The 27,308-nt window shown below is 39.2% G+C and overlaps 1 protein-coding gene across 11 annotated transcripts in view; it reads left to right on the top strand.

The window, feature by feature from the left end:
* PARD3 (par-3 family cell polarity regulator) overlaps positions 1 to 27,308 on the top strand; it is a 443,962-nt gene that overhangs the window by 160,604 nt on the left and 256,050 nt on the right. For all 11 annotated transcript variants that reach the window (XM_084221270.1, XM_084221269.1, XM_084221268.1 and 8 more), the window contains exon 4: positions 18,344 to 18,522. In XM_084221270.1, coding sequence (XP_084077396.1) covers positions 18,344 to 18,522 — 179 coding nt within the window. The remainder of the gene's footprint in view (positions 1 to 18,343; positions 18,523 to 27,308) is intronic.

Below are 27,308 nucleotides of genomic sequence, written 5' to 3'. Positions count from 1 at the left end.
GTGAAACTGCAGCTGGGAATACTCATAGACGTTTGTTTACTGCAGCTTGGTCTGCGTATTTCTTCTTAGCTGAAGAGTTTATCCCAAACTGTGTGTCTTGGCAGCTGCTGTGCAGTAATGTGTCGTGGTGGTAGCACATCTAGAGAACGCACAGAAAATGGGGTACCCGAGCAGTGCATGCTTCAGCCATGTCCTCAGTGGTGCTGGGAGTGAGCAGCTGCCCTCCAAGGGTGCGGCCTCTGGGTTTGCTGTGGGTCACCTGTGCCCAGAGTGTGCCCCAGGCAGGGAAGCAGTGCCTGGGGCAGTGCCTGCTTTGCTGGGCTCACACCCTTTGCTGGGCTCACACCCTTTGCTGGGCTCAGATCCCGCAGTGTCTCAGCGGCAGCTCCGGGTGCTGGGCACGTGCTGAGCAGAGCTGTGCCTGTGTGTGTGATTTCACTGCTATATGGAAGTTTAATCTAGTTCCCAATGGCTGTCACTTCAGGGTAGATTGTAATGCAGCTATTGCTGTGCTGTTTGCTTGGGTGGTACAAGCCAGCTTCTAGGAGTCTTCATTCTGTGTTTTACCAGAATGATTTCGTGCATGTGAATTTTTTGCATGAGATTCCTATTATGGGATGAATTGAATATTAAATTACTCCTCAAACCCTGAAGGCAGTACATCAGCTTCACTTATCCTGAGCAATTTGTGCTGTGCTGTATGAACCATATCCCAGGTTCAGTTTCTCAGTTTTCCCAGGGCTGGGAGTTTGCTCCATTTGTTTCTATTTTTCAAAGTCGGAATGTTTTACTATGGGTGAAAAATATTTTTAATGAAGTATTTTAATTTGCTCTTGTGTAATGGGCTTGTGTTCCACCCTTCCCTCATCCAGGTTTTGCCAGATGTTTTAAATATCTTCTCAGTACATATGCTTTCAAGGTTTTTCTGCAAATCCAATTGTGTTTAACAGGCACTGAGTTCTTGTGAATCATTGTTGTATTTTTCTCTACTTTATGCCTCCCAGATCTGGCAGATGTCTTGAGTTTTAGGATAGCAGGTTTTCAGTGTTTTCTGTATGAAAGCAGATAAGATTGATACATAGTTAGAATTTCCTCAGAAAGGATCAGAGTTTCAGACGTCTGTGGGAGGAAGGCATTTCATTGACCACATGTTTTTACAGCATTTAGTGAGTTTAGTAAGTAATTAAATCCAATAATTCATCTTATGCTGTATCAAAAGGGATGGCTTTTGTAAGGAAAGCTGTATTTTTCAGATATTTTTTGCATTTTTTCTCTTCCTTTCCTTTTTTCTTTCCCTTTTTTTTTTTTTGGTGAGTCCTTGTATATGTAACATTTAAACCAAATGCAGTGTTTCATTTATCTTTCCTTGGAAAAATTTCTTGAAGTCATAATTTTAGCTAGAGGGATGATAATTTTCACCCATCGATACATGTGGTAATTCAGTTTTGTTTTCCTTTTGACCAGCCAAATTAAATACATTTGCTTAATGTTAGTCATAACTATTTTATTACTTTCACTGCAATGTAAACTGTTTGCTCTGTGTTTCCGTCTTTGATTTTTTCCCTCACTATTTTTCCTGTCATTTGCTTGTAATATACCTGAAGGGTCATTTTTAACAATGAGAAGTGAGGAAATGTCAAAGGTAGGGCTGCTGCTGAAGGCTCTTTGTGTGCTCAGTGTTTTCTGTCTGTAGTCATCAAGCTGTGGAATGTGAGATGCTCAGCACGTGTGATGGGACGAGGCTTTAACCCAGAGAAGGTTAGCTGGTGACTTGATGCTCCTTCCTTCTGCTTCCATTTGCTGACTTCCAGATTGACAACCCGGGGCATCTGGGTTAACTTGATGCCTTGTGGAAATTTCAGAAAGGAGACAACCACTTTGTATCAGCTTGTGATCAGAAACAGAAGGAGAATGGAAAAGAGAACGCGTGAAGAATTAAAGAACCAAGATGCATGGATCAGAAAAGGGGAGGGGGGAGGGCAGGAAGAGGAGCCAGTGGCAGGGAATGTTTACCTCCCTGGGGACAAATAAAAATACATAACTGTTTCCTTGGTGTTACTTTGCTGTGTAAACAGTTACCCTAGGACCCGTGTAAATGATGTGTGACTAGGAGAGAGAAAGTGAGTAGGTTGCTGCTGCCCTCCTGCTCACCCTTTCTCTCTGCAAAGCTCTCTGTAGAACCTGAGACCTGGTCCATGCCAGAAACTGAAGAAAAGAAAAAACTAAAAAAAGTTAGACACGAAAAGGAGGGATAATCCCACACGAATACACTTTTGTTATTTCTCTAGTGTTAATCACAAAATGAGAAATGGTAGTGTGTAATGTTAGATTTGTGTAAGTGCATGATGACATTTTGAATTACCTTTCCTGAAACACAAACTGTGGATTGTCTGACATAGAAGACATTCACTGAATTGCGGAGCTTTAAAAATGACAGTCCTGGGGCTTTGATGGATTCTCTGTCTCCTGAAGTCTTGAAATTAAAGTCAATATTTTTCTGTATTTCCAACAGAAGTTAAAAGACTAAATGCAGACATTATTGCATGGTGTACCTGGGCTTATATAGGTGTTTGACAGGATGATCACAGGGTGTCTTCAGGATTTGAGTTATGAGTCTTGTTTGGAGTCTCACAGTAGTGCTGCAATGCATGTAGTGAATGATTCTTTGGTACTTGGACCTATGCTTTTCTCATTTTAGGATTCTTCTGTGTTTGTTTTCTTAACATTTTATTTTTTGTGGTGCAGTTTTTCACCCTTTCTCATTGTTTACAATGTCCATTCCAGCTAATTCTGTATTCTTCCCATCCTGTCTGCCGCAGAAATCTGTAAATACTGCTCCAATACCCTTTGTTCTGGCAAACCTTCCAGTAGCCAGGTTTTCCATTCATCCATACCCTACATTTTGTTTGTAGGTGGAGTGTGTTGCTTAGGTTTGTTTTGTCTTGCTTTGCTTTACAATTAATTTTAATTTTTTTTTTTTGCATTTGTTTTTTGATTCAGCTCCTCCTTAGTGCAGAGGAAGTGCAGACTAAGGAGGATGGACAGCATCTGGTTGAGTCACCATGGCTTGGGCTGGTTGTGTTCTCCTGGGGGACTGGCTCTCGAGTCAGCTGCTACCCAGGAAACTGAGGCTGACAAACTCTGGATTAACTTTTAATGCTTCTTTGGCCCTTCAGCAGAAATTGATCTGTTATGGCTCAGCTAAAAAAATAGATGTTTTGAGCCCTTTTATTCCCAGAGTATTTATTCTCTTCACTGTACTTCATGGCCAACTGCTGGCATAGCTGTATTACAAAAAATTCCAAAGACTGTATTTTGCAACAATGGCTTCAAGTGTGCTCTGACTTAATTAGTAGGAAAAACCAGCTTATATCTCTGGTTGTATTAGGGGCTTCATGCTGTTGTGTGTGACTGCTTATTGTTGAACATTTATAGCAAAAGACACTTTACCTGACAGATGGGGGGGGGGGGTTGGCAGAAAAATAGGTTAAATATGTAAGTCACCACATAAATGCTAAGTATGATTATAAAATGCAAAAATGATGATACAGAAATCTGTGAGGAGAGCCATGCAAGACTGCCTGTGGGCCTAGGATTTTAGTCCTTTGCTTTTACAGCAAGAGACTAGATATGCTTATGCAATATTAATTCAGGATGTACAGCAAATTGGCATTTGGAAGCATTCAATTTTCCTCATAATTGTTCTCCATTCACTTGGCCGATTATCAGTAATTTCAGGGAATTAAAGATGCTCTTTTTAGAAGTTTCTAGTGAACTCTTTAGAATTGTCAAACAATAACAAACCTGCCACTTAGGCAGCAATTTTCCCTCTTGCTGTCCTCACACTGATGTTAGATTGCTGTTTGGAAAGGCTAGACAAGCAAACTGCCATGCAGTAAATCAGCAGGAAATTTTTTTCAGCCTCATGCTGCTGAGTGAATTTTGATCCAAGAATTTCTGTGTTTGTTATGTTCGTGTAAAGACTTTCATCCTTCAGTTTGGAACAGAGGTTGGTTTTCTTGGATAGCAAATCTGCTAAAGTGTATTTTGTTAAAGAACTTAGTATTATATTTTTGTGGATTAAGCTTGTTATCCTTCAGTCATCTCTAGGTGAATCCCACCGGAATGCGACTCAAAGCGTGCGATGTCCACTTCTTTCCTTTTCCTGTCCTGTAGTGTGAAAAGGGAAACAAAATCATTAAAAACCCCTCAGGAAGGGGGTTGGGAAGTGCCATTTACTGAAAAGGTGGCACTCTGTCCTCTCAGTCTGTGTCACAGGAGTTTCTGAAGCACAAAGAGTGCACAGGGACAAGAACTGCAGTGTCTGTGGTCAGAAAGGGAACTGTGGTATGGAGATCTGTGGCAGTGTGATCCAGTGACCCGGTGGAGATGCTGTGTACCTGCCTGCAGGTGTTGGATGTGCTGAGCATCATCATTGCTCAGTCTCATGAGCTCTGCCTGTTCCTTTCTCCTGGAGTTAGCAGACCAAGGGGCGAGCATCCCAGTGCTGTCCCTGTGCCAACCAGGAGTGAGGACATCTGAATCCATGTGGGCTTGGGTAGTTTTGGCTCCCAGTTCCAGCCCTGCTGAGGTGTTGCTGCTGAAGAGGAGCAATAGAGCTCTCCAAGATGTTTAACTGCTTTTCCCCTCAGCAGCTGTGTGGAAACAACAAAAATCTCTTTACATTTAATCGGTGGTTTTAGTCCAGCGCTTTGAGATAACCCAGCTGTTTCTGAGGAACATGGCAGCAGCCTTCCTTTGCACAAATGGTTTTGGTCATCTCAGAAAAAGCACATACCTCTCTTTGGTTTGTTTTAATCTTCCCTAGATTAGAATTGCCATAGGAATCACACAAAAGGGATGATGATGGTTGTATTCCAAGAGGTGATAAAAACTGAGGGAGGTTAGTGAGGCCTGCTTGATGCTGGGCATGGAACAAGGTGCAGCCCAGTTTGTCCCCCTCTTGTGGTTGTGTCATTCCTGCAGCCAGGAGTTGTTCCTCCATGAGTGGTCTTTGATCTTGTTGTCTTTTGCATAATAAAAACCCCCACTTCCATTGGAAATGTTCTGTTGTGGAGGGGATGGAACACCCTCCATTATTAATTTCAGGCTTCATTTCCCACACATGCAAAGTCTTTGCTTCCTTTTTAAAATAGTTGAGAAGATTTGCATTTTTTATGGGTTGCATGACCAATGGGTAAGTTTTCTCTCCTAAGTTTGAGCTCAAGAATGAAAATGTTAAACATCCTTTGGAAGTATTTTCAAAAGCTTGAAAAATACATAAATCAAAATCTCATCTGACAAAAAGAGAAGTGAACTCTGTCATGAATTAATAACTTTTAAAATAGTTCTAAGAACTCCAGAGAAGAACACAAAGTAATGAACTTGTCCTCAGAAAACTATTTAGTGTCAGAAACATTTAAGGAGTGTTTTATGTGTTTATGTGAATGGTATAAAAGATAATGTTTCAGTTTTTCTAGAGACAAAATCCCAACTAAAGATTGTGTCTGTAGGAATACAAGTTTACTTTTCTTTAATGACTTCAAAAAACATCTGTGAAAGGTAACCCTGTTTTAGGTAGCCTTTGTATTTGTAGTGATGAGTAAGTATCTTAGGTATTATTTAATGCAGTAGATTTTTGATGTGTCATATGAAATATTAAACACTCTAGAATACACTAGCTCTCATATAGTTATAAAATGCTCTGCCTTCAGAGATTGTATAAACATAGCTAAACAATAATAACCTATTTTTCTTCTTTCTTCTTTTATATAAAACACAAGATAGCTACTTTTATCAACCAGTGAAATGGTTTTAGTCAGAAGCACCATATTTAATGTAAAAATGGTGTAGAATGAGAACATTTTGAGGTAATTTTCAGATTTTTAACTAGGCACTTCAAAAAAACAGAGGTGGTTCCTGCTGGGGGCACACTGACTGCATGGTGCATGCTGCAGAGAAATTGGAGATCTGTCAGAACCTATGGGTGTTCTCCCACTCAGTCATTTGTGCTTCTTTCTTGTGTTTATTCTGTGAATGGAAAGGTGTTTTGCACAAGCCATGTAAGGATGCATGGATTGAAAATCAATATGATAGGAAGGTCTTACTACTAGCAAGTGTTCTAAATTCTAATATAATATAAAATGATGATAATAAGACTTGTTCCCTAAAACCATTTGCTCTCAGGTAGGTTAAAGAAATAGCTCCATCAGTACAGGAGATGGCTTTCTTTTCTCTGTGGCTTTCTTTTAGTGGTTATGCAAGGTAACTTCCTTTTGAGGAGTGGCAAATTTTGAGGAATTGCATTCCACAGACTCTTTGTGAAGAATTAACTTAAGCTAAAAGTATTATTACACTGAATTTTATTTTTGGTTATAACAGGAGCATGTTATGGATTTACAGGTACAGGGTGGGTAGGCGAAGCCTGTGGATGCTGAGGACAGGATGCCATAGTGCTCTTACAGCTCTCCTTTACATCCTGCCTGCTATCCCTGTGCAGCTGAGGCACTTAGCATGAAAAGTAGCTTCCTTTGCATCTTCATCTTGGCAGTTGGATGGAGAATGACCCTTCCATATTCCTGCTTTGCTCCTGGATCCTTTTTGCCGTGGACTGAGGTTGTTAGCATTAACACTGTGGGGCTGTGTCTGGGTGTGTGGCATTCAGGGAAGTGAGCCCTCTGTCCATGTGAAATGCAACCCTGGCCATGGGCTCATGGGAATTAGAACAACTGTAGTTCCTTTGCTTTCCTGGTTTTCCTTCTGTCCATCCTCAGCAGAGATTTTGTTACCTTACAATCTTTCTGCAGGGAGGTCTTGGGAGAGAGTGGGGTGCACAAGTGCACAGGGTGCTTGTCTGGGTTCAGGTGCAGAAGCAGCCATTCAGTTGTCAGACCAGTTGGAACAACATGTTTTCCTCTGCTTGATGTACAGTGCAGAGTGAGAGGGGTTTTGCAGAGTACTCTTGTCCAGCTGACTACTTGCAGGGCATTTCCAGGATAACCTGTCCTGGGCTGTTGATTTCCTTTGGAATCTGTTGACATTCCTCATGTTTAAGCAACAACCTCCAATTACTCATGCTAATGGAAGAAGACCAAGTAAAATATACTGGTAGTCTGCTCTTTTTGTCATTTCAGTATCAATATATTTTGGGCTGCAGAAAAAGAACTGCCTTATTAATCTCCTTTGAAGAATGAAACAAAGTGAGAATTCCTTAACAGCATAAAATTAATAATAAGAATAATAGATAATACAAATAAATATTTCCAGATTTTGTAAAATAAATTTTGTCCACCTCGTGTCCTCTCTGCATACAGATACTAGAAACTATTGTAGCACATTCTAGGATGAGACAAGGAGGGAGCCTTGTGGTGTGGAAACAGCTTGGAAAAGTTAACTGCTGGGAATCTGACAAATTCTGGCACGAAGTCTATACCATAGTATTTCAGTAAATATCTTCTGTTAGTTCTGGCTAAAGCTGTTACTCCACTAAGAAAGATGATCTTCATCTCTGGGCTAGAACCAATCACAAATTCTAATGAAATTTGGCAACTGCAAGCATGAAAAGTCATTGATCCAAAAATTCACGAACTGTCTTTCATGTAGCAAGATTTCCTTTTGAACCTCAGTTGAAGTTCTTTCTACTGGCTTATTCTTGGTTTTGAACTTATAGGAAGAATTTTTTACTCTCTTCAGATTTGGCAATGTGAAATTAAAAAGTGGAGTGAGAGGCACATAACTAAGCATGTAGTGTAACTGCATGTTTCCAGGGCTGTAGAAAGAGAGGAATTGGGTGGGGGGGAACCAGAGGGGAAATAAAAATAAAAATAAAAAAAAAGGAAGAGAAAAAGGACAGACGTTACCAAAGTTTTTCTGAGGTGTAGAAAATGTCCTTCATTTCCAAAACAGAACAATTTATGCTCCCTGTTGTTTTAGGGGGCTTTGAAAAGTGTATGTAAACATGCTCAACTTTGCACATACTTCAAGCATCACTGGTTTCCTGCTGTTCACTAAGCATGGTTTTAAACAGTAAAGGGATATCTAGAAAAGAATTGGGGATGTCTGCTGGCCTGTCACCCCATAGAGAACAGCAAGGATTACGTGTTATTGTCCCATTGTGGGCATATCTGAACAATCTAACAACAGCTTCCAGTGTAGGCTGGATTGCCTTACTGTTTGGCAGAGTTTTCTGCAGAAGGTCATGTTAATGTTAAAAATTAAAGAAGATTTTAGCATGTTGTGTTGAAGCTGGAGCTTCTTATTCCCCACTCTGTGGCTGGAAAGACCTTGTTTGGTCACCATTAGTTTTGTGTAGCCACCAAACTTTGCAGCTTCCAGACTGTTCTCTGACCTACCCCAATGAAAGGTCAGGCACAATGTCACATATGCTGGCAGAGAGCAGCACTATCTGCCCTTCCATGTCATGGCCGTGGCAGCTCTGCTGCCGTGTGTCCCCTGTGGATCAGGAGGGCTTGGTGGTATTTCATCTCATTACTTAAACACGCAAATGTTTCATTTGTCTGTGGGGATTCAGCTTGATACTTGCAACTGAATGACAGAAAATAATATTCTTGAGATCTTTATGCTCTGTGCTTTGCCTTTGAGCTGTGTTAGTCCCTGCGTGCAGAAGAGCCTTCTGCTAAATGTTGTTTATCTGGGCACATGGGGTGGCATGACGTGGCCTTTTCCTACTTCTCCTCGAGATCTTTTGCTCTTCTTGGCCATCAGCAGCAGATAGGAGTTCAGTGCAACATTTACTCACAGATATTTGCTAATGAGAGCATTTGATAATGAGAGCATGTTTCATGAATGTACCAACATGCTTCTAATAATCCTAGTAAATGTTTCTGTCATGGAAACAAGAGCAAGTGCCATTAACATTGCAGAAGCTGTTGGTAATTTTTAATAGAAGTTCAGGACTCTGTTCACTCTGTCTTATTATAGACATTAGTTGTAAATGTTGTTTGCTGTGTTGGAAACTCAGTAGTGTGCATAGAGGCAATTCCTTCCCACGTGCTTTGGGGTTTTTTTTTGTATTTTGTGCATGTAGCTATGCACATATAATTTCTGTCCAAAAACTCTAACCTTTTAAACGATTGTGGTCAAGTTTTCTTGGTTGTCATAATTATAATGCTTCTGTTAAAAATCTGTCTGAATAATTTCTGTAAGGAAGCTATCTGGATTTTGTGTAACTCAGGTTCAGATCCACCTCTGGGGACTGATATTCCCAAATTGTTGACTTTTCCAGCTTGACAGTGGCCTGTGATATACAGGATTGCTTTTATGTCTCAAAAACCCCCCAGCTCAATTCTTGATGACTCCTGAACTTCTCTGCAGTGGAGCAAGGCTGAAGCCAGCCATGCTCACCCCAGCCTGAAAAGGAGGGTTGTCAAGTGCCTGCTCAGTGGCAAGGAACTGCTCCACACAAACATGGAGAAGTAGGAGATTAACAGCCAGACACCTCCAAAGACTGAGCATTCATCTGATAATTGGCAAAGAATACCTCTTCCTTACTGCTTCAAAAATAACTGAGTAAACAACCATCACATGTAACTTGTTCATAATTCCTGTAATTAGGACCCCAGTAGGATCCCAGCTTCCACACTTAATTTCCCATACCCTGTGTACCACCAGACTGTTTAGTGATGGTGCCATTGTGATGTCTAACTAATTCAGAAGTTTTGGAGTTTTTTTTCTCATTCTGACCATTGGTAGAAATGCTGCAGGTTTTAATTTCCTTCCAAGGGAGTGGCTGGTGTGTAGGATTTCCTCCTCTGGGCAGTTCTCACAGAGGATGCTGATGGACAGCCTGCAGGCTCTGAAGCCCTCTGGGCAGTGCAGGTCTTTACTTCTCTGTCAGTTTGTGATGCCATTCATGAGCCGGTGGATGAGGCATTAGTTTTTTAGTTTTTTTTTTTTTAATGGAGAGTAGGAAAGGAGGGAGATTCCAGTACCAGCTTTGTAAGGACTTGTGTTAGTGACAAATTTCTTGCTAATTGCACACATAGCTGCTGAATTGCAATTAAGCGTGTTTAACTCTTTGATATCTGCAAATGTTCCACATAGGAATTCTCATTTCACACATGAGGTCGTGCAGTGATGTATGAGGCTGTGTTGGCAACTGATGTTGAAAGAAACTTTATTCTCTGATAAGTCAGAAATGGGCGTAGACTCACAAGTAGAACTGAGCCCCTGGTATCTGGTGCTGCAGGGTACTGCTCTTCTCCCCACCCCTTCTCCTCCTCACATAAAAGCACAGTGGTGGCCTGGGGACCAGAAGGGGGTCATGGCATTGGCAACCACAGCAGGTCTTTTCTGACTGAAACTCACTGATGAAAGAACTGTACTGTGTATTATACACATTTAAACCTTCCTTGTTCTTCCCAACTGAGCTCTTCAAGTTACAATGTAAATCCTATTGTTGCATTGGAATTTTTTCTCTTCTATCCGGAAAAACATTGAAAGCATCTTCCTTCTTTTCTGAGCCTACCCAAAGCATTTGGACCATAAACAATCAACAGTTTTCATAGCACTGCATTATGTTTAGTAACAGGAGGAATTTTTCCATTAAGTTTCAGGGGATGTTTCAAAGTTATAGTAAGAAAAATATCTGCCAGCTTCCTTCCTGTGTCTCAGAGTGCTGAAATTTAATCAACTTAAAGCAGCCAGGAATTTGTTCCTGTCACTATAAACTCTGGCTTGCACTGTAGAATGAATGAAGATGTGTACTACAATGTCTTCATTATAATATAACTAAATATCAGTCATAGCATTATTAGCAAGGTATGATCTTCTAATGAAAGCAAAATAACTTCAACAGCAGCAAAGTTGATGATGTTTCCTACTGTCTCACAAACTGTTTGAAAATGTAAGACACAAATTTTTTGCAAAAATTTTGGCATCTGGGGGACCAGAAGTGCTTTTTTCTTACATATGTAGCAGTAGCATCAAAACAGGTGAAGAGGTGATCCAGTATGTTTTAAGGAAATTGTGAAGAACATACCCAAAACCCCAAGACTGTAGCTCATTAAAATATACTGAAACACAATTTTTTGACAGAGATGAGTAGAACGTTTGTAAAATCTGACATTTTTGTCTTTTCTTTTGGCATATAAAGATATTTGCATTTTAGAAAAGAGCCCAGAGAAAAGAGACGGAGAGGGTGAAGGTAATTAAATTTTAATTTCAGTTTTAAAGATCTTTCTCTAATTAGCTTTAAAAGTCACTGTCTAAGAAAATTGAGTTTCAGGGTGCAATCATGATTTTCTTCCTGGATCCTAGTATTCAAAAGTAAGAAGAAAGAGTCTTAGAGAAGGAAGATTGTTATTTTAAAGGCCTTTCAAGATAAGGATTTAACATTACCTCATTATTAAAATATAACTGTGGCAGGTTGTTTTTTTATTTCTGAATTTCAAAGTCATTGAGCAGTCATGGTTGGGGAAATGAGAAACTTAGGTTCTATTAAAAGCAACTGAAAATTATACCAGGAAAGTAAAGACTCTTCTTCTTTCTTCTGCTTTGTAACAAGATTCATTTTCGGTGGCTTGCTTGTGTTCTCTTCTCTGTTATCCATTCTTCCAGTTTTGGTCATAGGCATGCTGGCATAATGTCCTATGTTTCTTAAAGGTGTGCTAGCATGCAGTGGGCTTCTGTTGGTGTGTTTTACATAGCCAAGTGTCTTCTCTCTGTATTTATGTGATGGCTGGGGACAGAACTTGCTGCATTCTTCTGCCATCTGCCAGACCACGCTGTGTGTTTTTAGTGCTGTGGCCCAGCCTCTGGTGTGGCTGCCTGCCAGAGCTCCAACTGTGTGGGGCACTGGTGGGAGGAAAACAGGCTAATGGTGACTTGTCATGGTTTAATGTGCAAATGATTATAAATGTGCCATTTTAAAACTAAAGATACAAGAAGACTGAGAATATTTGATAACATTGAAAATATGTCTGTGAGAAGTACATAAGCTGTTGTTTGATGATGAAGTGCTAGAAAAACAACTAAAAACAGTTGGTTTCTACATGAGGTAGTTAGAAAGATCTGGAATTGTGTGAAACAATGATTTTTTTTTTCTCTGTAAGAGCTGTAGAAGTCTTGTTATTTAACCAAGATTTCTGAATGTAGAAAATTTAATTTTAGAAGTTGAGCTTTTTATGCACAAACATTTTCAAGTAGAGAAATGCTAATTATCTAAACTATGTCACCTTTCTTGTAATTCTGAAAGGGAAAGCCATGAATACAAAATACTTGGCATTTGCAGGTGAAAGCTGTGTAATTCATGTAGTATTTGCAAATGTTGAAGCATTTGATAGAAATTTAAGTGTCTTGAAATGTGACCATAAGCACTTCAGGGATTAAAAATCAGCACAGAAATCTTAAAAGGTGGAGGCAGTCTTAGTCTAGAGATTGTGTTCCAATAGGGTTTTGTGAGGCTTCCTGTCACTTTTGGTTTTATTTACCATCTTTAAATCTGAAAAAATCAGTACTGTAAAGAGTATGTTAATTAAATTTCTAGATGTTAATAGACTGGGAAAATAGAATAGCATGAATGAAGGAAAGATATATATAACCCAACAGATATGTACTACACAACTGAATCCAGTTTGTTTCAGCCTGAAGAAATAGAAGATAATGTATAAGAACATTGATCTAAACTGAATTTATATTCTAATTATCAAGATAGATGCTGAAGCAAGACTACAGAAGACGTTTCAGGATTTCTTTGGTTGTTCTGGGTTGATACCATGACAATAAAATACCCAAATATGATTACTGCTGACTATGTATTAGCATCACAGTTCAAAAGATGACAGGGAGGATTTAAACAGCAGTGAGGGTATTTCATACAAGAAATACACTATTCAGGGTGCCTTCTGAACAAATTAAGACTGGAATAATGTTTACAAAAATGAACAGCAATAGTGACTTAAAAGAGGCAAAGATTTATGTGCTGTGTAGCACTGTTTAGGGGAGATTTGAGAGGTCTGGGACATATGAAAAGATAGTTTTTTAAGGGAAGGTAACTAGTGACAGGAGGATAAACTAAACAAGTAAATGAATTCTGGAGATTCTGACATTTGGAAATACTGAAATTATTTTTTTTTTTTGGAATGGATTCCAGGAGGGAGAAAAATAGTGCTCTGGACCATGAGGAGAAAGTTGGTGGTGTGTGTATAAATAAATAAGTATATGTATATCCTTCTCCTGTGATGTTCAAAAGTACGTTTCTGAAAGCACCTACAACCAGTGCTAGCTTTGCAGTGCCCCTGTTTCGTTTCCCTCCCAGCTGCCGTCTCCCTGTAGTGTGCCTGTTTTCTTCTGCAGGACAGATGGTGTTGTCTTCCCAGCAGTGGTTCTTCACCTCTTGGAATGGCTTAAGGGTGTTTTTTTTTCTTTTTTTTTTTTCATTTCTAATGCAAGATATCAACATTTGATTTGCACTGTTGTTAATCTTGTAGAGAAGTGCTGGCGTATGTTAGCTGCTGCTAGGGCTTAATGTAGTTTGTAGATAAGTTCACAGTCAGCTGCTTTTTGCCTCCAACTATTTTTCTTCTATCTGTAGTCAAGCCTACAACAGCCTTGGTGGTCTTTGGAAGTTACCATCACCTTGTCTTTAGAAGTTTGCAAATATGAAAGTTGAACTGATATGGGAATTTGAACCTTTGAATGTCATAGGGGGTGTTTGGCTCTTGCTGTGTCCAACTAAGTGGAACCAGGGGATGAACTGAACCTACTGAAATTGGAACCAGAACTCCAGGAGCTGTGCTGGAGTGTGAAACTCAAGGCTAATCTAAATATTTTTAAAGAGATATTTCAATTAAATATAGACAAAGCCTTAACTTGTGGTTCCAAGTACTTCAAGCTGAAAGAAGCAGTCCTGCTTTCCTCAGCTCCAGGATGACCCTGATTCATCCTTTCTCCCGGGGTCCAGATGAGGATTTGAGCAGAATGATGAGCTGGATGGGTGGTGGAGACAGCAAAGCTGTTCAATTTCTGTCTCCCATCCCCAGAGTGTTTTTTTGATGCTGATGTAGGATCTGTGTGTGTCTTGTGTATACAATGCACCCTGATGTACATACATATCTGTGGGATCACTTACAGGAACTCTGTTGAACCTGAGCAGCTTTTTGGTTAAAAGCTACTCTTTCCCACAGAGCTTTTTGGTTTCACTGATTTATCATTTTCCCAGAGATGTCTCCTAGAGTGTGGAGAGAAAAAAAATCCTCTTCCACTCTACTCATCTGTCATGAGCATGATGGTCTGTGTGAGATGGCCAGAAATGACTCTGAGATAATTTTTTCATTTCTGTGCCTTAAATCCACTGCACACCAAATTGCACAAACGGCAGTGGCGCTGGGGAGCCGAAACCTTCACAGGGTAAAATTATCTTGGCCATGCTATATAAATATAACTATGTATTTTTCTAGTCATGCCCTCCAAGCTGACATCCAAGAGGAAATTGGGATGGGAAGGTATCTAGTAGCTCTGCTCTGGGGGACCACCATCCATTGTGCTGAGTGCCTGCATGCAGGGTGACACACTCAGCTTTATGGATGAAATTTGCCAGATCCTCAAATACTTTTGCTCGTGAGCATATTTGAATATCAGAGAAGGTGATGACCCTTTTAAAATAAAAATGGAATTGCTGGCAGGAAGGGAAGGTACAACTCTGTGTTCTTTACATTTAAAGATGGTTATAAAATGTGTATTGGCTGTTTTTATAATTTATAGTGAAACTGCTGTTGCTTTTAATAAAATGAGACTTCCAGTCAGAATTTCATGATTATGAATGTGAGCATTTTGTTATACAGCTTGAATCTATCCTACAAATAACTGTCTTCTAGCAGAATTCTGGCTATATACATAACTTAATGAGATTCTCTGTCAGCATAATTCTTTCTGAAGTTGACTCTTGGTTGAATACTTCAAGTCCTTGAATGTGACTCAAGAGCTGTGTTAGTGGTAACTTTCAGGATTTTTAATTTAATTTTTCTTTATTCCTTAGACTTTTAAAACTTCCTGTAATTCATTATTAGATTTACCATTTCAAGTGCTTATTTAAAAGGCACCTTAGCTGCAGAAGCAAATCAATATTTACAGTGCATTAGTGCCACAGAGAATTTGAAGCCTTGTGATTAGAGTTCATTGCTGTTTTATCCACTCTTCAAAGAAACCACAGACTTCAAACAGTATCAGCCATCATCCTGGAATCAGTGACATTGCATCGGTCCCATGCGTACTTTATCTTGCGGTTTAATTATTAAGTTCCTTTCCTTTGATTTTCCTTTTAATATTTCAGAGTATATCCTCTTCAAATCTATAAATTCTAGTCAAATTCTGTAAACTAGAGGATTTTAACCAACAATATATTGGTTAAAAAAAAAAATCTGTTCAATATATTCTTTTATGTTGTTGTTTTAATGGAGAGGAAACAGAATTGAAGAGAATGTAGGAGATGATGCTTCCAGCTTGTGGTTAACATAGTGTGAACAAGATTTACTTCTTAGATTAAGACCTATTGACCACTGCCAAGCAGCATGTGTTAGAGCCAGCCCTGTGTGTCTGTCCCCTTTCAGTAACAAAAAAAAAGTAATGCCGTGTGTTTAAGTTTCTCGTTAACTTCGGAAATACGTAGATGCAACAAACACAAATTTTTTGTCTTCTATAATTCACTTTATTGCAAAGTTTGCTTTGTAAAACAAATCACTTCTTACGTATGGAACTATTTCCATAAGAGACTAGAAGAGATCATTTGTATCTTCATATTGACAGAATAACCTTCTTTAAAAAGATTTGATGAAATGTTCAGTAAACATCTGAAAATATCTCTATAGCTAAACTTATTGAAATGAAACTAGTCATACTAAAGGTGGCTCATCTGTAAGTAGATTCTGTAGAGAAGCTTCTCATGCTAATGTTCTCTCCAGAGCATATTAAGATTTGGGAATTCCATTGTATAATTGACTACCTGTATTTTGAAGAGTCTGTACTCATCATTGTGCAAACTGTCAGGTTTTCACTACAAAGCAAAAGCCATGGCAGAGATAATGGTTTACTCCTTTCCAGAAATGCTGGTTTGATTTCCTTTCGTTCTTTGTTGGCAGTTTGGCTTCTCTTCTTACAGAAGTTCACCCAACTGAACTTTTGTTTTGTCAAGCAATTTGAAGAAGAAGTGTAAAAATACAAGAACATTTTGCTATCACCGTGCTTATATATAGACGTACAAGCATAAGGAGCAAGTGAACTCATGTTTGAAAATTGTAATTCTCTGTTGTGGGGTGGGTAGTGAAGGCAAACATGATAATATGCATGGGCTGCTGCTTGGAACAAATATAGATTGGTGTTTTTCTTAAGTGGTACTACATGCTAGAGAGCCCCTTTTGGCTCAGGCTGATCTAATAAAGGAGAAAGTGTGTTGGGGGCTGTGCCAAGGGGAAGGGGTCACTTGTTCCAGTGCTGGGGCACTGCTGGGGCTGCAGCTGAGCCACCTCTGCTCAGACATCTCCTGGGGTTTCATAGGGCTCTGTTTGTGTGTTTGTCGTTGGGGGGGAAAGGAGATCCTTTGCCTTCAGCTGCTTCATGAAAGCTGAAGTAGTTGAAAACAAGGCAATCAAGGAAAGACCCTCTATTAGAGTCTATATTAGAGTATATAGAGTATATATTAGAGTATATACTGAGAAATCAAGTTTTAGTAGATTTAACTCTGCCCATTAATACTTTCCTTCATAATTAGTAATCATTCATGAAATATTCCTTTAATTAATTCTAGTTCCATTATGCACTTACATGTATATTTGTAAGTAAGTGTATACATATTTAGAAAAGAAAGTGTTTTATTTGCTGGAAATTACCTTTTGTTATGAAAATTAAAAATAAGAAAATTGAAAGCAAAGTGAAATAGTACAACATTTGTGGGGGAAAAAACATTAATCCTTTGTTATTCTTGTTTACCAGAATGAACATGAAATAGATTGACTGTTTTGGTGTTCGGTCATGTAACACTTGTTTATATCTCAGCAGCAGGAGTCCTTGTGGATTAAAAAAAAACTCACTTGTTTTCATTGTGTAGCATGACTTACTGTATTTTTCAGTGTATTCATAATGCCCTGCAAAATAAGATTCTTTAATATTATTAAATGTAACATTAGCAAGAACCTATTGTCGAGACAAGTCATTTAACAAACAATTCCTGTCACTGTGTTTTCCTGTTAGTATTGCCAGACGTGCACCCTCAGTTTCCTTGGGAACTGTTTCATTGAAGCATTAAAACCTAGTCCTGGTTTTTATTCTCAGCTGTTGCCCATTGTGCCTTTCCCACTGACTCAACTGCTTAGGTGCCATTGCTTTCACCTTTTTCCTTTGCACTTTGCATTCAGAGTTCTTAGTGCCGCAATAAAGAGAAATAAAACTGATAAATCACAGCCTCTCCGTTCTGATGCTGAGTGGGAGAGTACTAAGAGGTCACCAATTCAGGCAGTGAAACTTCTGTTTGGGCAAGGAGAGGATAGATGTGTGGGTATTTGCTGTAGGATAATAAATGAAATTGGAAAAAAATTAAGTTCTACTTCAAAAGAAACTAACTTTAATGTGCCATTAAAGTTTCCAGAATGGATGTGACCTCTACATATATTAAGAAAACCTTATCTCTTTCCAATCAGTCTACCTTCCTGCTGCATCATTTTTTACTAATGAAATATTTTTCTCCTGTCAGTCACTCCAGCTGGAAGGCTGAGGGAATCAGGGTTAATCAGCACAGATCTTGCTTGAGCTGTCAGGAAGAGGCAAAGGAAGAATGCAGAGGAGAAAACAATCTCTTCCATAAGTTTCAAGAGGGAAATGCAGAGGGTATTTTAGAAGGTCAGGAGGCTGCCTTGGCTGGGCCTGCAGCTTCCTGGCAGCACGTTGTGCTGGCAGTGCCCAGGCTGCAGCCCTGGCAGCAGGGTGTGGGGGACACATCGCCCAAGTCCACCCCTTGCTTTGTCACCAGGCTTTGCCTGCTTGCTCTTCAAAATACCTTATGTCACCTTAACCTCCTGGTTGTTCAAGTTTATGTTGCATGTTTTTATTTTGCATGCCACCCAACAGATAGCTTTGTACTTGGAAAGCCACTGAGCTATGCTTGGTTCAAGGGGGGGTTCCCTTCCTTTTCTAGATGCGCAGCCAAGCAGCAAGGCTGTGGTTTGGAGGGAACAGACCTTGTCCTTGAGGAGCTATGCTGAGGTCAATAACTCCTTACTCTATGAAACCACATTTGGTCACAGCCACCCTTCCAGAGCTTGAAGAAATATTTTTCCTTTGTCAGAAACATTTTAGATCTAGTCAATGTTTATTTACTGTCTGTTTTGTTCTTCAGATATGCCTCTCCATGTCCGACGCAGCAGTGACCCTGCACTGATTGGCCTCTCAACCTCTGTGAGTGACACCAATTTTCCTTCAGAGGAGCCTTCTCGGAAGAACCCTACCAGGTGGTCCACAACAGCAGGATTCCTCAAGCAGAACACCCCTGGTGTGCCCAGTGCTCATGAGAGAAAGGTATATTTTTCTCTCCCACTTTAGTAAATAAATTACAAGTGTGCATGAATCTTGAATTGTTTTCTGCTTCTCTCATCTGCTCCTGGTTTAAACTTGTGTTTTCTGACCTTGTCCACTCAATCCCATCAGCAGCAGTGAAGTGTTTGAGTCACACATGTCCTGCCCTGCCCTTCCCATTCTCTTGGTGATAACCACAGCAGTGACCCTAAAAACTCGATTTTTGCCCTTAGCTGTAGTTAAATCTATGATTATTCAGTATTCTGAAAAGTTTTTATTTTTCAACTTTTTCTTAAGGCTGCTAGGCCATGTCTATAATAATTTTTACTGATCTCTGTAGAAGGCCTTATGTCAGTGAATAATCTGCATGCCCACAGCTGGTCTGGTTTGTCTTGCTAACCCAGCATTGCTAATTTGTACTTTCTGAGGCTCTAGTGAAGTAATACAAAACACAAATTGCAAAGGATTTCTCTCCTTGATAGCAGTATTAAAAATAAAACAGTGAAATGTAGTGTGAGTATTTTTCCTTCATTTTTTCAATACGATTTCAGTATCTCTCCATGAATTGGATTGTTTGCTAGAGAAGTCAGCAAGAAGCACTCTTCTCAGTGCAATATTAAAAAAAATGGAAGAATCATGCCCTTTTGTACAGATCCTACATTGCCCATAATTGTGATGGTAACTTGCAGACAAGCTCAAAAGCAAAAAATGTATATTTTCTAATAGAAATGAATAATTTTAAAAGAATGTTGCACTTTTGGTTGCCATTCTGACTACACAGGACAAAGTCCTCTCAGAAAATATTCAGCTTATTATAGCTTTTATTTTTTTTCCCTTCATTCCTGTTAACTCTGTGTAGTATAAATGCAAACTAAATCTCAGCAGTCAGGATTCCCACACCCCAAATAAAGAAGTCTTTATACACTGCTAATGAACCAAACTATTTTCAGTGGGCCTTTGGTCATTTCTAAAGAATCTGTAAAAGCTCAGTGCTCATAGGCATTGAGGTCCTGTTCATGCACAGGTGTCAGTTTAACTTGGTATCATTAGGTTTCTGCTGGATCAGGATTTCAGGCAGGTAATAGTATGCTTTCTGTCACTTGTACTGGTATGGCACAAAAGTGTGTGCCCTTTTGTAAATATGTGTTTTGTACTACTCTGATTCAGAGAAGAAAAATGATCATCTAATCCATTTGAAGTATTAACATTTTCAGTTAATTTTTGTGAAATGATAATGAGATGACACTTCATTACTCCACAAGCATAGATATGAAGGGCTATACACAGCATAATCAGATTTCTTTGAGTGTCTGAAGTTAGCAGAAATTGGAGAGAATTGAACAGCAGCTAATCTTTCATACTAGTCTCATCATTAGTTGTTCAGCATGTACTTATTCTTGGTTTTTATGAAAATATTTAATGTCTATTGGAACATAGTGACCAAACTGGAAAGGAATGCATATGAGCTCATGTAGAGATGGGGAAGCAAGGCACCAGAGAACATTATATCAAGAAGATTGGAAAGAACTGAAGTTACATTAGTTAGTAAAATAGATTCTGATAACTTCTTGTATTATTTTTGAAAATTCTATATACTGATCATTTGAATAGAGCAGATCACTATTTTTAATAGGTAAATTGCAGTAAACACATGGAATTAAATAATTGCTTATGCAATGTGTATTATGAATGAATCCTCAGTTTTTTATGCTAGACTGAGTTTTTTTCTGTTTTCAGTGTCTTGATTTCTTCATGTGAGTCAAAATTTTGTAGCCAATCCTATTTCCCTTATGAATGGTCATTAACAATTCTCATTTCCTTCCACAGTCTTAGCAACAATTTCATTTGTATTATTATTCTAAATGGTGGCATTTTTGAAGTCCCTGTCACCGGTCTCTTACCGAGACAAATGTATTTGTGTTATTTGAGCTATAACACGTCCTCTTTTCTTATGTTAGGTTGTTTTCTTCAGCTACTCAGATAACAAAGAAATGGCTGTGCTTTGTTCCAGACTGTTTCATTGATTATAGATGACACAGACGTTTTGAGAAAAGCAATGAGAACAGTCTTAATTTTCTGCTCAGCGCATTGGGCCTGAGCACCCATATATCTTTTGTGAGTGGTTGGCACTATGTAATGTTTTCACTGCAGTTCTCTTTCTTGACAGCACAAGAACATATGTTCTTGGGCTGAGATTTGCAGCACAGTTGTAGATTAGCAACTTTGCCCCAGCAGTATCTTGCAGAAACATGAAAAGGGTTTCTGGGAGAGTTGCCAAAAGCTTCATCCACCTACTGACTCCAAGAAGTGACATTACTTTCAGCCCGTCACCTCTAAAGAGAAATAATTGACAGGTAGAAACCCTGTCCAATTTTTGGAGGAATTAGCACAGGGGAAGCTGCATGTGTCTGGCAGAAGGGATTTATTTCTCAGGGACAAGTGAGAGAGGACGTCTTACTGGTGTTTGTTTCATTTTGGGTATGAAGAATTTGGAATGGCAGGAAAATGGGCAGATGCCCAAGCTGAGATGAAATGAAGGGGTGAGAGTGCTGCCATGCACAGAAGGCTGTGAGGAGCTAGGACATATGCCAGTAGTTCTGGGCAAACAGAAAGGGAAAAGGGTGCTGGGCAAGAGTAAAAATACAGGCTGGTGGAAGGATCCTACTGTAACTGTAGTGCTGCCTGTAGTTGCTGGGATAAATGAAATGAGACACCAGATCTCCTGTGTCCCTAAGAAGAGAATGACCAGAGACAAGAGTATGCTTTGGAGGGGCCTGAGTTGGTCTTACAAAGATTTGGATGTGTGTTGAACTTGAGATGCATTTCTGTTATAATAAGTAGCATGTTATGGTATGAAATCCTCTCCCTAAACTGAGCGTGCATTCTCATCCATTTTTCAAATCATCTTGTAAAAAAACATCTTTTTATTATCAGGATATCATAATACATTCTCCATCCTTAGAATTGGAATCTCACATAATTTCTACTTTCTATGTTTTTCACTGGCAACCAAGTGGTTTTTGTTCCAAGGTATTCATTTATTTGCAGAATTACTGCGTAATTGCAAGTTACTGTAGTGCTGTGAACTGTACTTAGCTAGCTAATTCCTGAACCAATCCTTCCCATGAATGGTTTCAACCAAATGAATAGGTCTTCTCATTTGTGAAATATTCACAAAATTGGTTCCTGATCACCTCTAGTTGGTAAATTTTCTTCTTGGGATTAATTTTTTTGAAATTGAATGTTAAAACCATTTTCAGATACTTTTGTGTGTGAGAGAGACATGTCTGTATTACCTAGTGACTCATAGCTTGACTTAATCCTGTCTCTTGCTTCCTTGAGCCATTCTAATGGAAAAAGAAGAAATCTCTAAGTAGAAATCTCTTCTCAGAGGCCTGGAGTAATACCTGATATGCAAGGTGTAATTTTGTTTGACTTGTATTGAACTGTACAGGTGAACAGATTGTACACAGCTGAAGCTTATCATGCGTGCTTTTTTCCACTGCAGTAAAATCTTTTTTGATATTGTTTTTTCTGAATAACTGATGATTTGAATCACATTCTTAATAACTCAGTACCAAAGCCTATTGGGTCAACTAGCTGTCCTTAATAAATGTGAGCTGCACTTATGAAAATCATGTTTCTTTCCCCTTAGATATTGTGTTACAGTATTGGAAGAGTGTAAATGCAACAATCAGTTACATTGCATCTTATAACGACTGTGAGTTAATTATCCCGTATATTTTCAGTGTTGTGTTTTAAATTTACAATTCCATTTGTGGAATGTGGAATGACTTATCATTACAAATTAGTTACCTGCCTTGATCCTGCTTCTCTGAAAGACTGAAGGCTTATCTAGTTAACCTGCCTTGCTTAATGCAGGGATACACTGTGGATAACAGGCTTATGACAAACTTCCCACTGTGACTTTTCTGATTTTGATTCATATGTTGCCCTGTCAGAGATAACAACATTGGTACAGCAGAAAGAATTTAAAATGTAGGTTAAAAAGGAGGGCTCAAGAGAGAGAAAAATGTTTGTGCATGTGCTTCTGTGCCTCTGGCTGCTGGGTTCATCCACCTGCAGCAAAGCAAATGGCACACAACGTGCTCTGTGGGGTGCATCAGCAACGGCAAGCACATAACTCAGTGTACTTGGCACATCATTTTGTAATTGCTTTTTTCCTTTGCTTTTTGTCTTTGCTGCTTAGTCAACAGCCAAATTTTTTGCTTATTTGTTGTCAAATGGGTTTGTCCATGTATGTATTTTGAGGTGGAATATCACTGTGCCTTGTAGGAATAATAATTCTTTCTAGGATATGCTTTCTTTCTCCTTGGAAAGCTAATTTTTTTGGGCTCTGTAAACCGCAGAGAAATAATTTGAAACTTCACGTGAGTGCTCTAAGTCTCATCTGGCATCAATGACCTTACCTGCAAAGCAGATTGTGTTTCCCACATCTCCTATTGCAGGTACTTTTGCTGTTCCTGTGGGTTGAGACTGATGAGTACAAATTTTCAGGTTGCTGGGTTTCAGGGTTTTATATTTATGTGAAAGATGCAATCCTTTCCAATCCTCTTTGTAAACAGAATTTAAAAAATACTTCTCTCATGAAATGTGTTTAGATAGGAGAAAAGCATGCATACATATTTTGAAAAGCTTCAACAACAATGATATTTCAGTTTCAACATCAAATTTAAAGTGAAAATTAGTTTCATTTACCTTGAAGTCCTTTTAAACACAGCTTAGTGACAATTGTTTTGTCACTCTCACCAAAGACCTGGTATTTCACTAGAATTTGAGTATAATTCAGAGGATTGAAGGGCTCAGTATTAAAATTGTGTGTTGGTGTCATTTTGTAGCCAGAAAATCTAAATGGCAGAGTATAAATCTTTTAAATTAACTGGGGAAGGTTGTGGACTAAAAGATTAGGAGCCTGAGACCAAAGTGTTTCTGATGTTTCTTGGGAGCCTTAGTCTCTGGATTTGACACCTTCAGAAGGGAGGTTCTGTGTACCTGGTAAGCAGTATTGGTGAAGTGCTCTAATACAGATGAATCCATTAAGGAGAAGTTCAGGATATCTGCCAAGAGCCTGGCATCTCTGCCATGAGAGGCTTTAAACCCCCACATGATGAATACAGCTTCTTGCTTTTAACCTAAAAATGCAATGTTTTAAACAGAAGTTTTGAGGGATTCAATAGCCATGAATATTTCTTCATCCAGGTATATTTGAGCAGGGTTTTTTTCTTTTTCAATGAGATGGTCATGAGCTTTGTAATTTCAGATGTGGTTTTGCATAGACTGAGAGGAAGGGAGAATGAGCATGAGTTATCCACAGGTGATGAAATTAAGTGTTTTAATATGTAAAGTGTTATAGGAGGGAGATTAGTGGAAAGTCAAGAAAATGGAAGTTTCATGCTTCAGTTTTCTTCCTTTGTGATAGTAACTTGTTGCTGGCAGCTTGTTGCATGGTGGTTAAATAGTTAAGAGGAACTGTACCCAAAGAGAGTGCAATATGAAATCACCACAGTATGTGTTGTTTTTGTCCTGGGTTGTGTGTAAAATTCATGACTTTGACAGAATCACAGTTCAGCTGAGGTTGGAAGGTACCTCTGGAGATTGTTGGGTTCAGCCTGTCTGGTCAAAGCAGGGGCAGCTAGGGCAGGTTACTCAGGCCTGGGTTCAGCCAGGTTTTGAGAATATACATCTCCAAGGATGGAGCCTGCCCCACCTTTCTGGGCAACCTCTTCCAGTGTTCGATCATTCTCAGAATAGGAAAGTTGTTTTCTTATGTTTTGATGGAATAATTTGTGTTTCTTCATGTGCCCTCGGGTGCTTTCATGAATCCCATGAAGAATTGTCTGTTTTTAGTACAGTAGCTGGTGATATTTTAATGCAATGAAAACTCTATGAAAGAGCTCAAAATTCCTGACTTTCAAAATGTGAAAACAAATATAATGTTTCTTGTCATCCCCAGCAGGTTGGGAATAATAGACACAAAGTGAAAAATCCTTGCCTAGTGCACAGAGGTAACAGCCAGTGTGCATCATTTGATTCTGTGCTGTTCCATTAGCTGAGGGCTGTGTACGTGGACAGCATTCAGCTGTTGGCATTCAAAAGTCAGTCATGACCACATGTTAAACAGGCAAAAAGCCAACAACAAAACGAATAAATCCAAAGTGAAGGTATAATTTCTCCATCTCCTTTGTTGTTTTACCTCCTTTTGCTCCAAGTCATCCATTTGTGGGTGCCCATATGTCAGATCCCCTCTCTGCCCCTCTAAAGATATTGGTGCAAGATCTGAGAGCTGCTGAGGTTTTTCCATTTCTGCTCTCAGGCTGAGCAGGTCTGTTGAACACATTGCCTTTGTTTTGCATCAGTAATGTAGGAAGGATGTGTGTTTGTGTCCCAGAGCTGTGCTCTCCCGTGTCTCGCTGCAGGTGATGGGTGAGCAGTGTCTGGGTGAGCAATGCCTGCTCCATAGCTGAGGGGACTCGGTGCTGCATCATGAGCTGGGAGTGCCAAGGAGGGTCGGGGTGAGCGAGTCTCTTACCCTGATAAAGGAGTGGTGGAATGTGCACAGGTTGTTTGTCTTTCCACTTCAGTAAATGCAGTGTGCAGCACCTCTCTGAGAGCCACTGAAAGCTATACTGGAAACAGAAAGCTCTCAAGGGCGTGGTATAGGGTAATTGAAGACTTTTCCTCTGCCATTTTTCTATGTGAGGGTGTACTTTGTAAGTTCCCATGTTTAAGTGTTTCTCTCTATTGGTTTTAATTTTTTATGTTTTTGCAGCTCTTCCTTGGTTTGAGGGTGAAAGGATGGTCCTGAAAGAGTAGGTTGATAAAAGATTGATTAAGTTTAAAAAAACCCCAACAGTTAGATGTTCAGATTTAGTGGATTTTTTTATTTCCAAAGGCTAGAAGCACATATATTTTCCTTGATAATAGATATGGATCTGTGTTTTTACCTGCTTTCATCTATTTAGTTGTAACCTACAACCATGCAACCATATACACTTGTCATTCAAGAGCCTTTGCAGGTTAAAATATTTGTCTGTCTTGCTTTCTGGTTATTAAGGTTATGTATTGGTGCAAAGCATGTTTAAATTTTGGCTGAATGTGTAGCTAGCAAGAAAAAGAAGTTTACAGTACAGTTCAGGTTGCAGGCTATGCTTCCCAACAGTGTTCAGACAGTGCAAGTTTTAAATGGCGAATATTTCATCATGCTTTGCTAAACTTGTTGCATTTTTAAATTCACTTATCTCATCTAGCAATGAATAAAGACAAGACAAATGAGAAGTATCAGAATAAAATTCACTCATATGTGGAACTAATTAGTGAAAAAGAGTAGTAAGACCGGGGAGGAGATGTTAAGCTTTAGTTTGTGGGGAAAATCAGCTCCAGTAAATACAGGAATTCCTAGTCACCTTTTGCACTTCTGTTATGACTGATTTTGAGACTGAAACAGAGGTCACTTAGCCTGGTTTTGTTTCACAGCCTGGTGGGATGATCCTTGTGCGCTACCATCCAGTTTTATTGTCTCTGTATAAACGAGCTCTTCAGCTCTTGTGTACAGATGTCCAGCTAAAGAGCACTGCCTGCTGAGCCTGTGAAGCAAATGAAACATGGACAAAAACTAAAGCAATAAGATGAAGGAAGATGGGAAACTTTTCAGTGTGAGGGAGACCAGTGGGACTGTAAGGAGCTCAGGGTGTGTGTGCTGCTGTAAACTCAGATAAAAGAGAAACACTGCTACAAGCCCCTGGCCTGGTTCCTCTCTGGGCCTTCCTCCACAGACCCTGGGAGGAATTCTGGCTGAGGTCTGAAGTGAATTGGCAAGTTGGGTGAGGGGATGGATGCTTTGCTGGGAGCCCAGTGGAGCTCCTGGTCCATATCATCGCTTACAGAGGAGGCAGCAGTGTGTGGGTGCCGCTGGGGAAGAGGCACCATGGGTTTGGGACATTGCCTTTGTGCTTCTGACCTTAAAACCTGCTCTTCCCTGTGCTGGCCAATGTAATGAAGAAAGGGGAAAATCAATTCCATTAGTTGGAGAAGACAGATCAATTACCTCATATCCCAGCCTCCTTCCTTCATTTCAGAACATCAGATGCAAGTTTCTAAACATACAGTTGCAGCATTTCAGTGGTATGGCCAACTAAAAGCATCTACTTGGCGTTTAAAAGGCTGCTGCTGGTATATAAGATATTCTTAATTTCTAAATATATGGTCTTTGTGAAGTTTCCTATATCCCCTTGTTTCCTGTTTCTCTTAGCTTCTCAAATATATTTAATATTGGCATTCTATTTATTAAATCCTATTTTCAGAGGCTGCTTTGAAATTAATTAATTAGCAGCTTTTTTTTCCTTCTTTAATTTCTTGGCTCTCCCAAGGAATCAAATGCATTTCAACACTTAAAATAAACAAACAACTTTACAAATTGTATTTTCTCTAAATCCAAATTGGCATAAAACATATAAATCTGGGTATAAAAGCAAATATCTGGTGAAAATGGCAGGACTGTGCATAATTATATTATTGCATTTAAACAGATACCCATATAGATTCATGTACAGGTGGATATACATAAAAACTCTTCACATGCCTTTAAAGTGGCACAGGAAAAGAGAATATCCACTTGAATGAAAAATGGTAGAAGGGAAATGGTTTTCAAAGTATAATGTGTAGAGGATTCAGAACCGTATCTTCATGATACTTTAACTTAACTGGTTCATTTATTTTTTTCTAAAATGGAGCTGTGGAAAGCCATGTCTTTTTAGTTGCAGTTTCTGAAT

This window comes from Fringilla coelebs (assembly GCF_963513975.1).
Source record: "Fringilla coelebs genome assembly, chromosome: 1".
Taxonomy (NCBI): domain Eukaryota; kingdom Metazoa; phylum Chordata; class Aves; order Passeriformes; family Fringillidae; genus Fringilla; species Fringilla coelebs.
The sequence above is the reverse complement of the archived record's forward strand: the minus strand, read 5'-3'. Positions and strand labels throughout refer to the sequence as shown.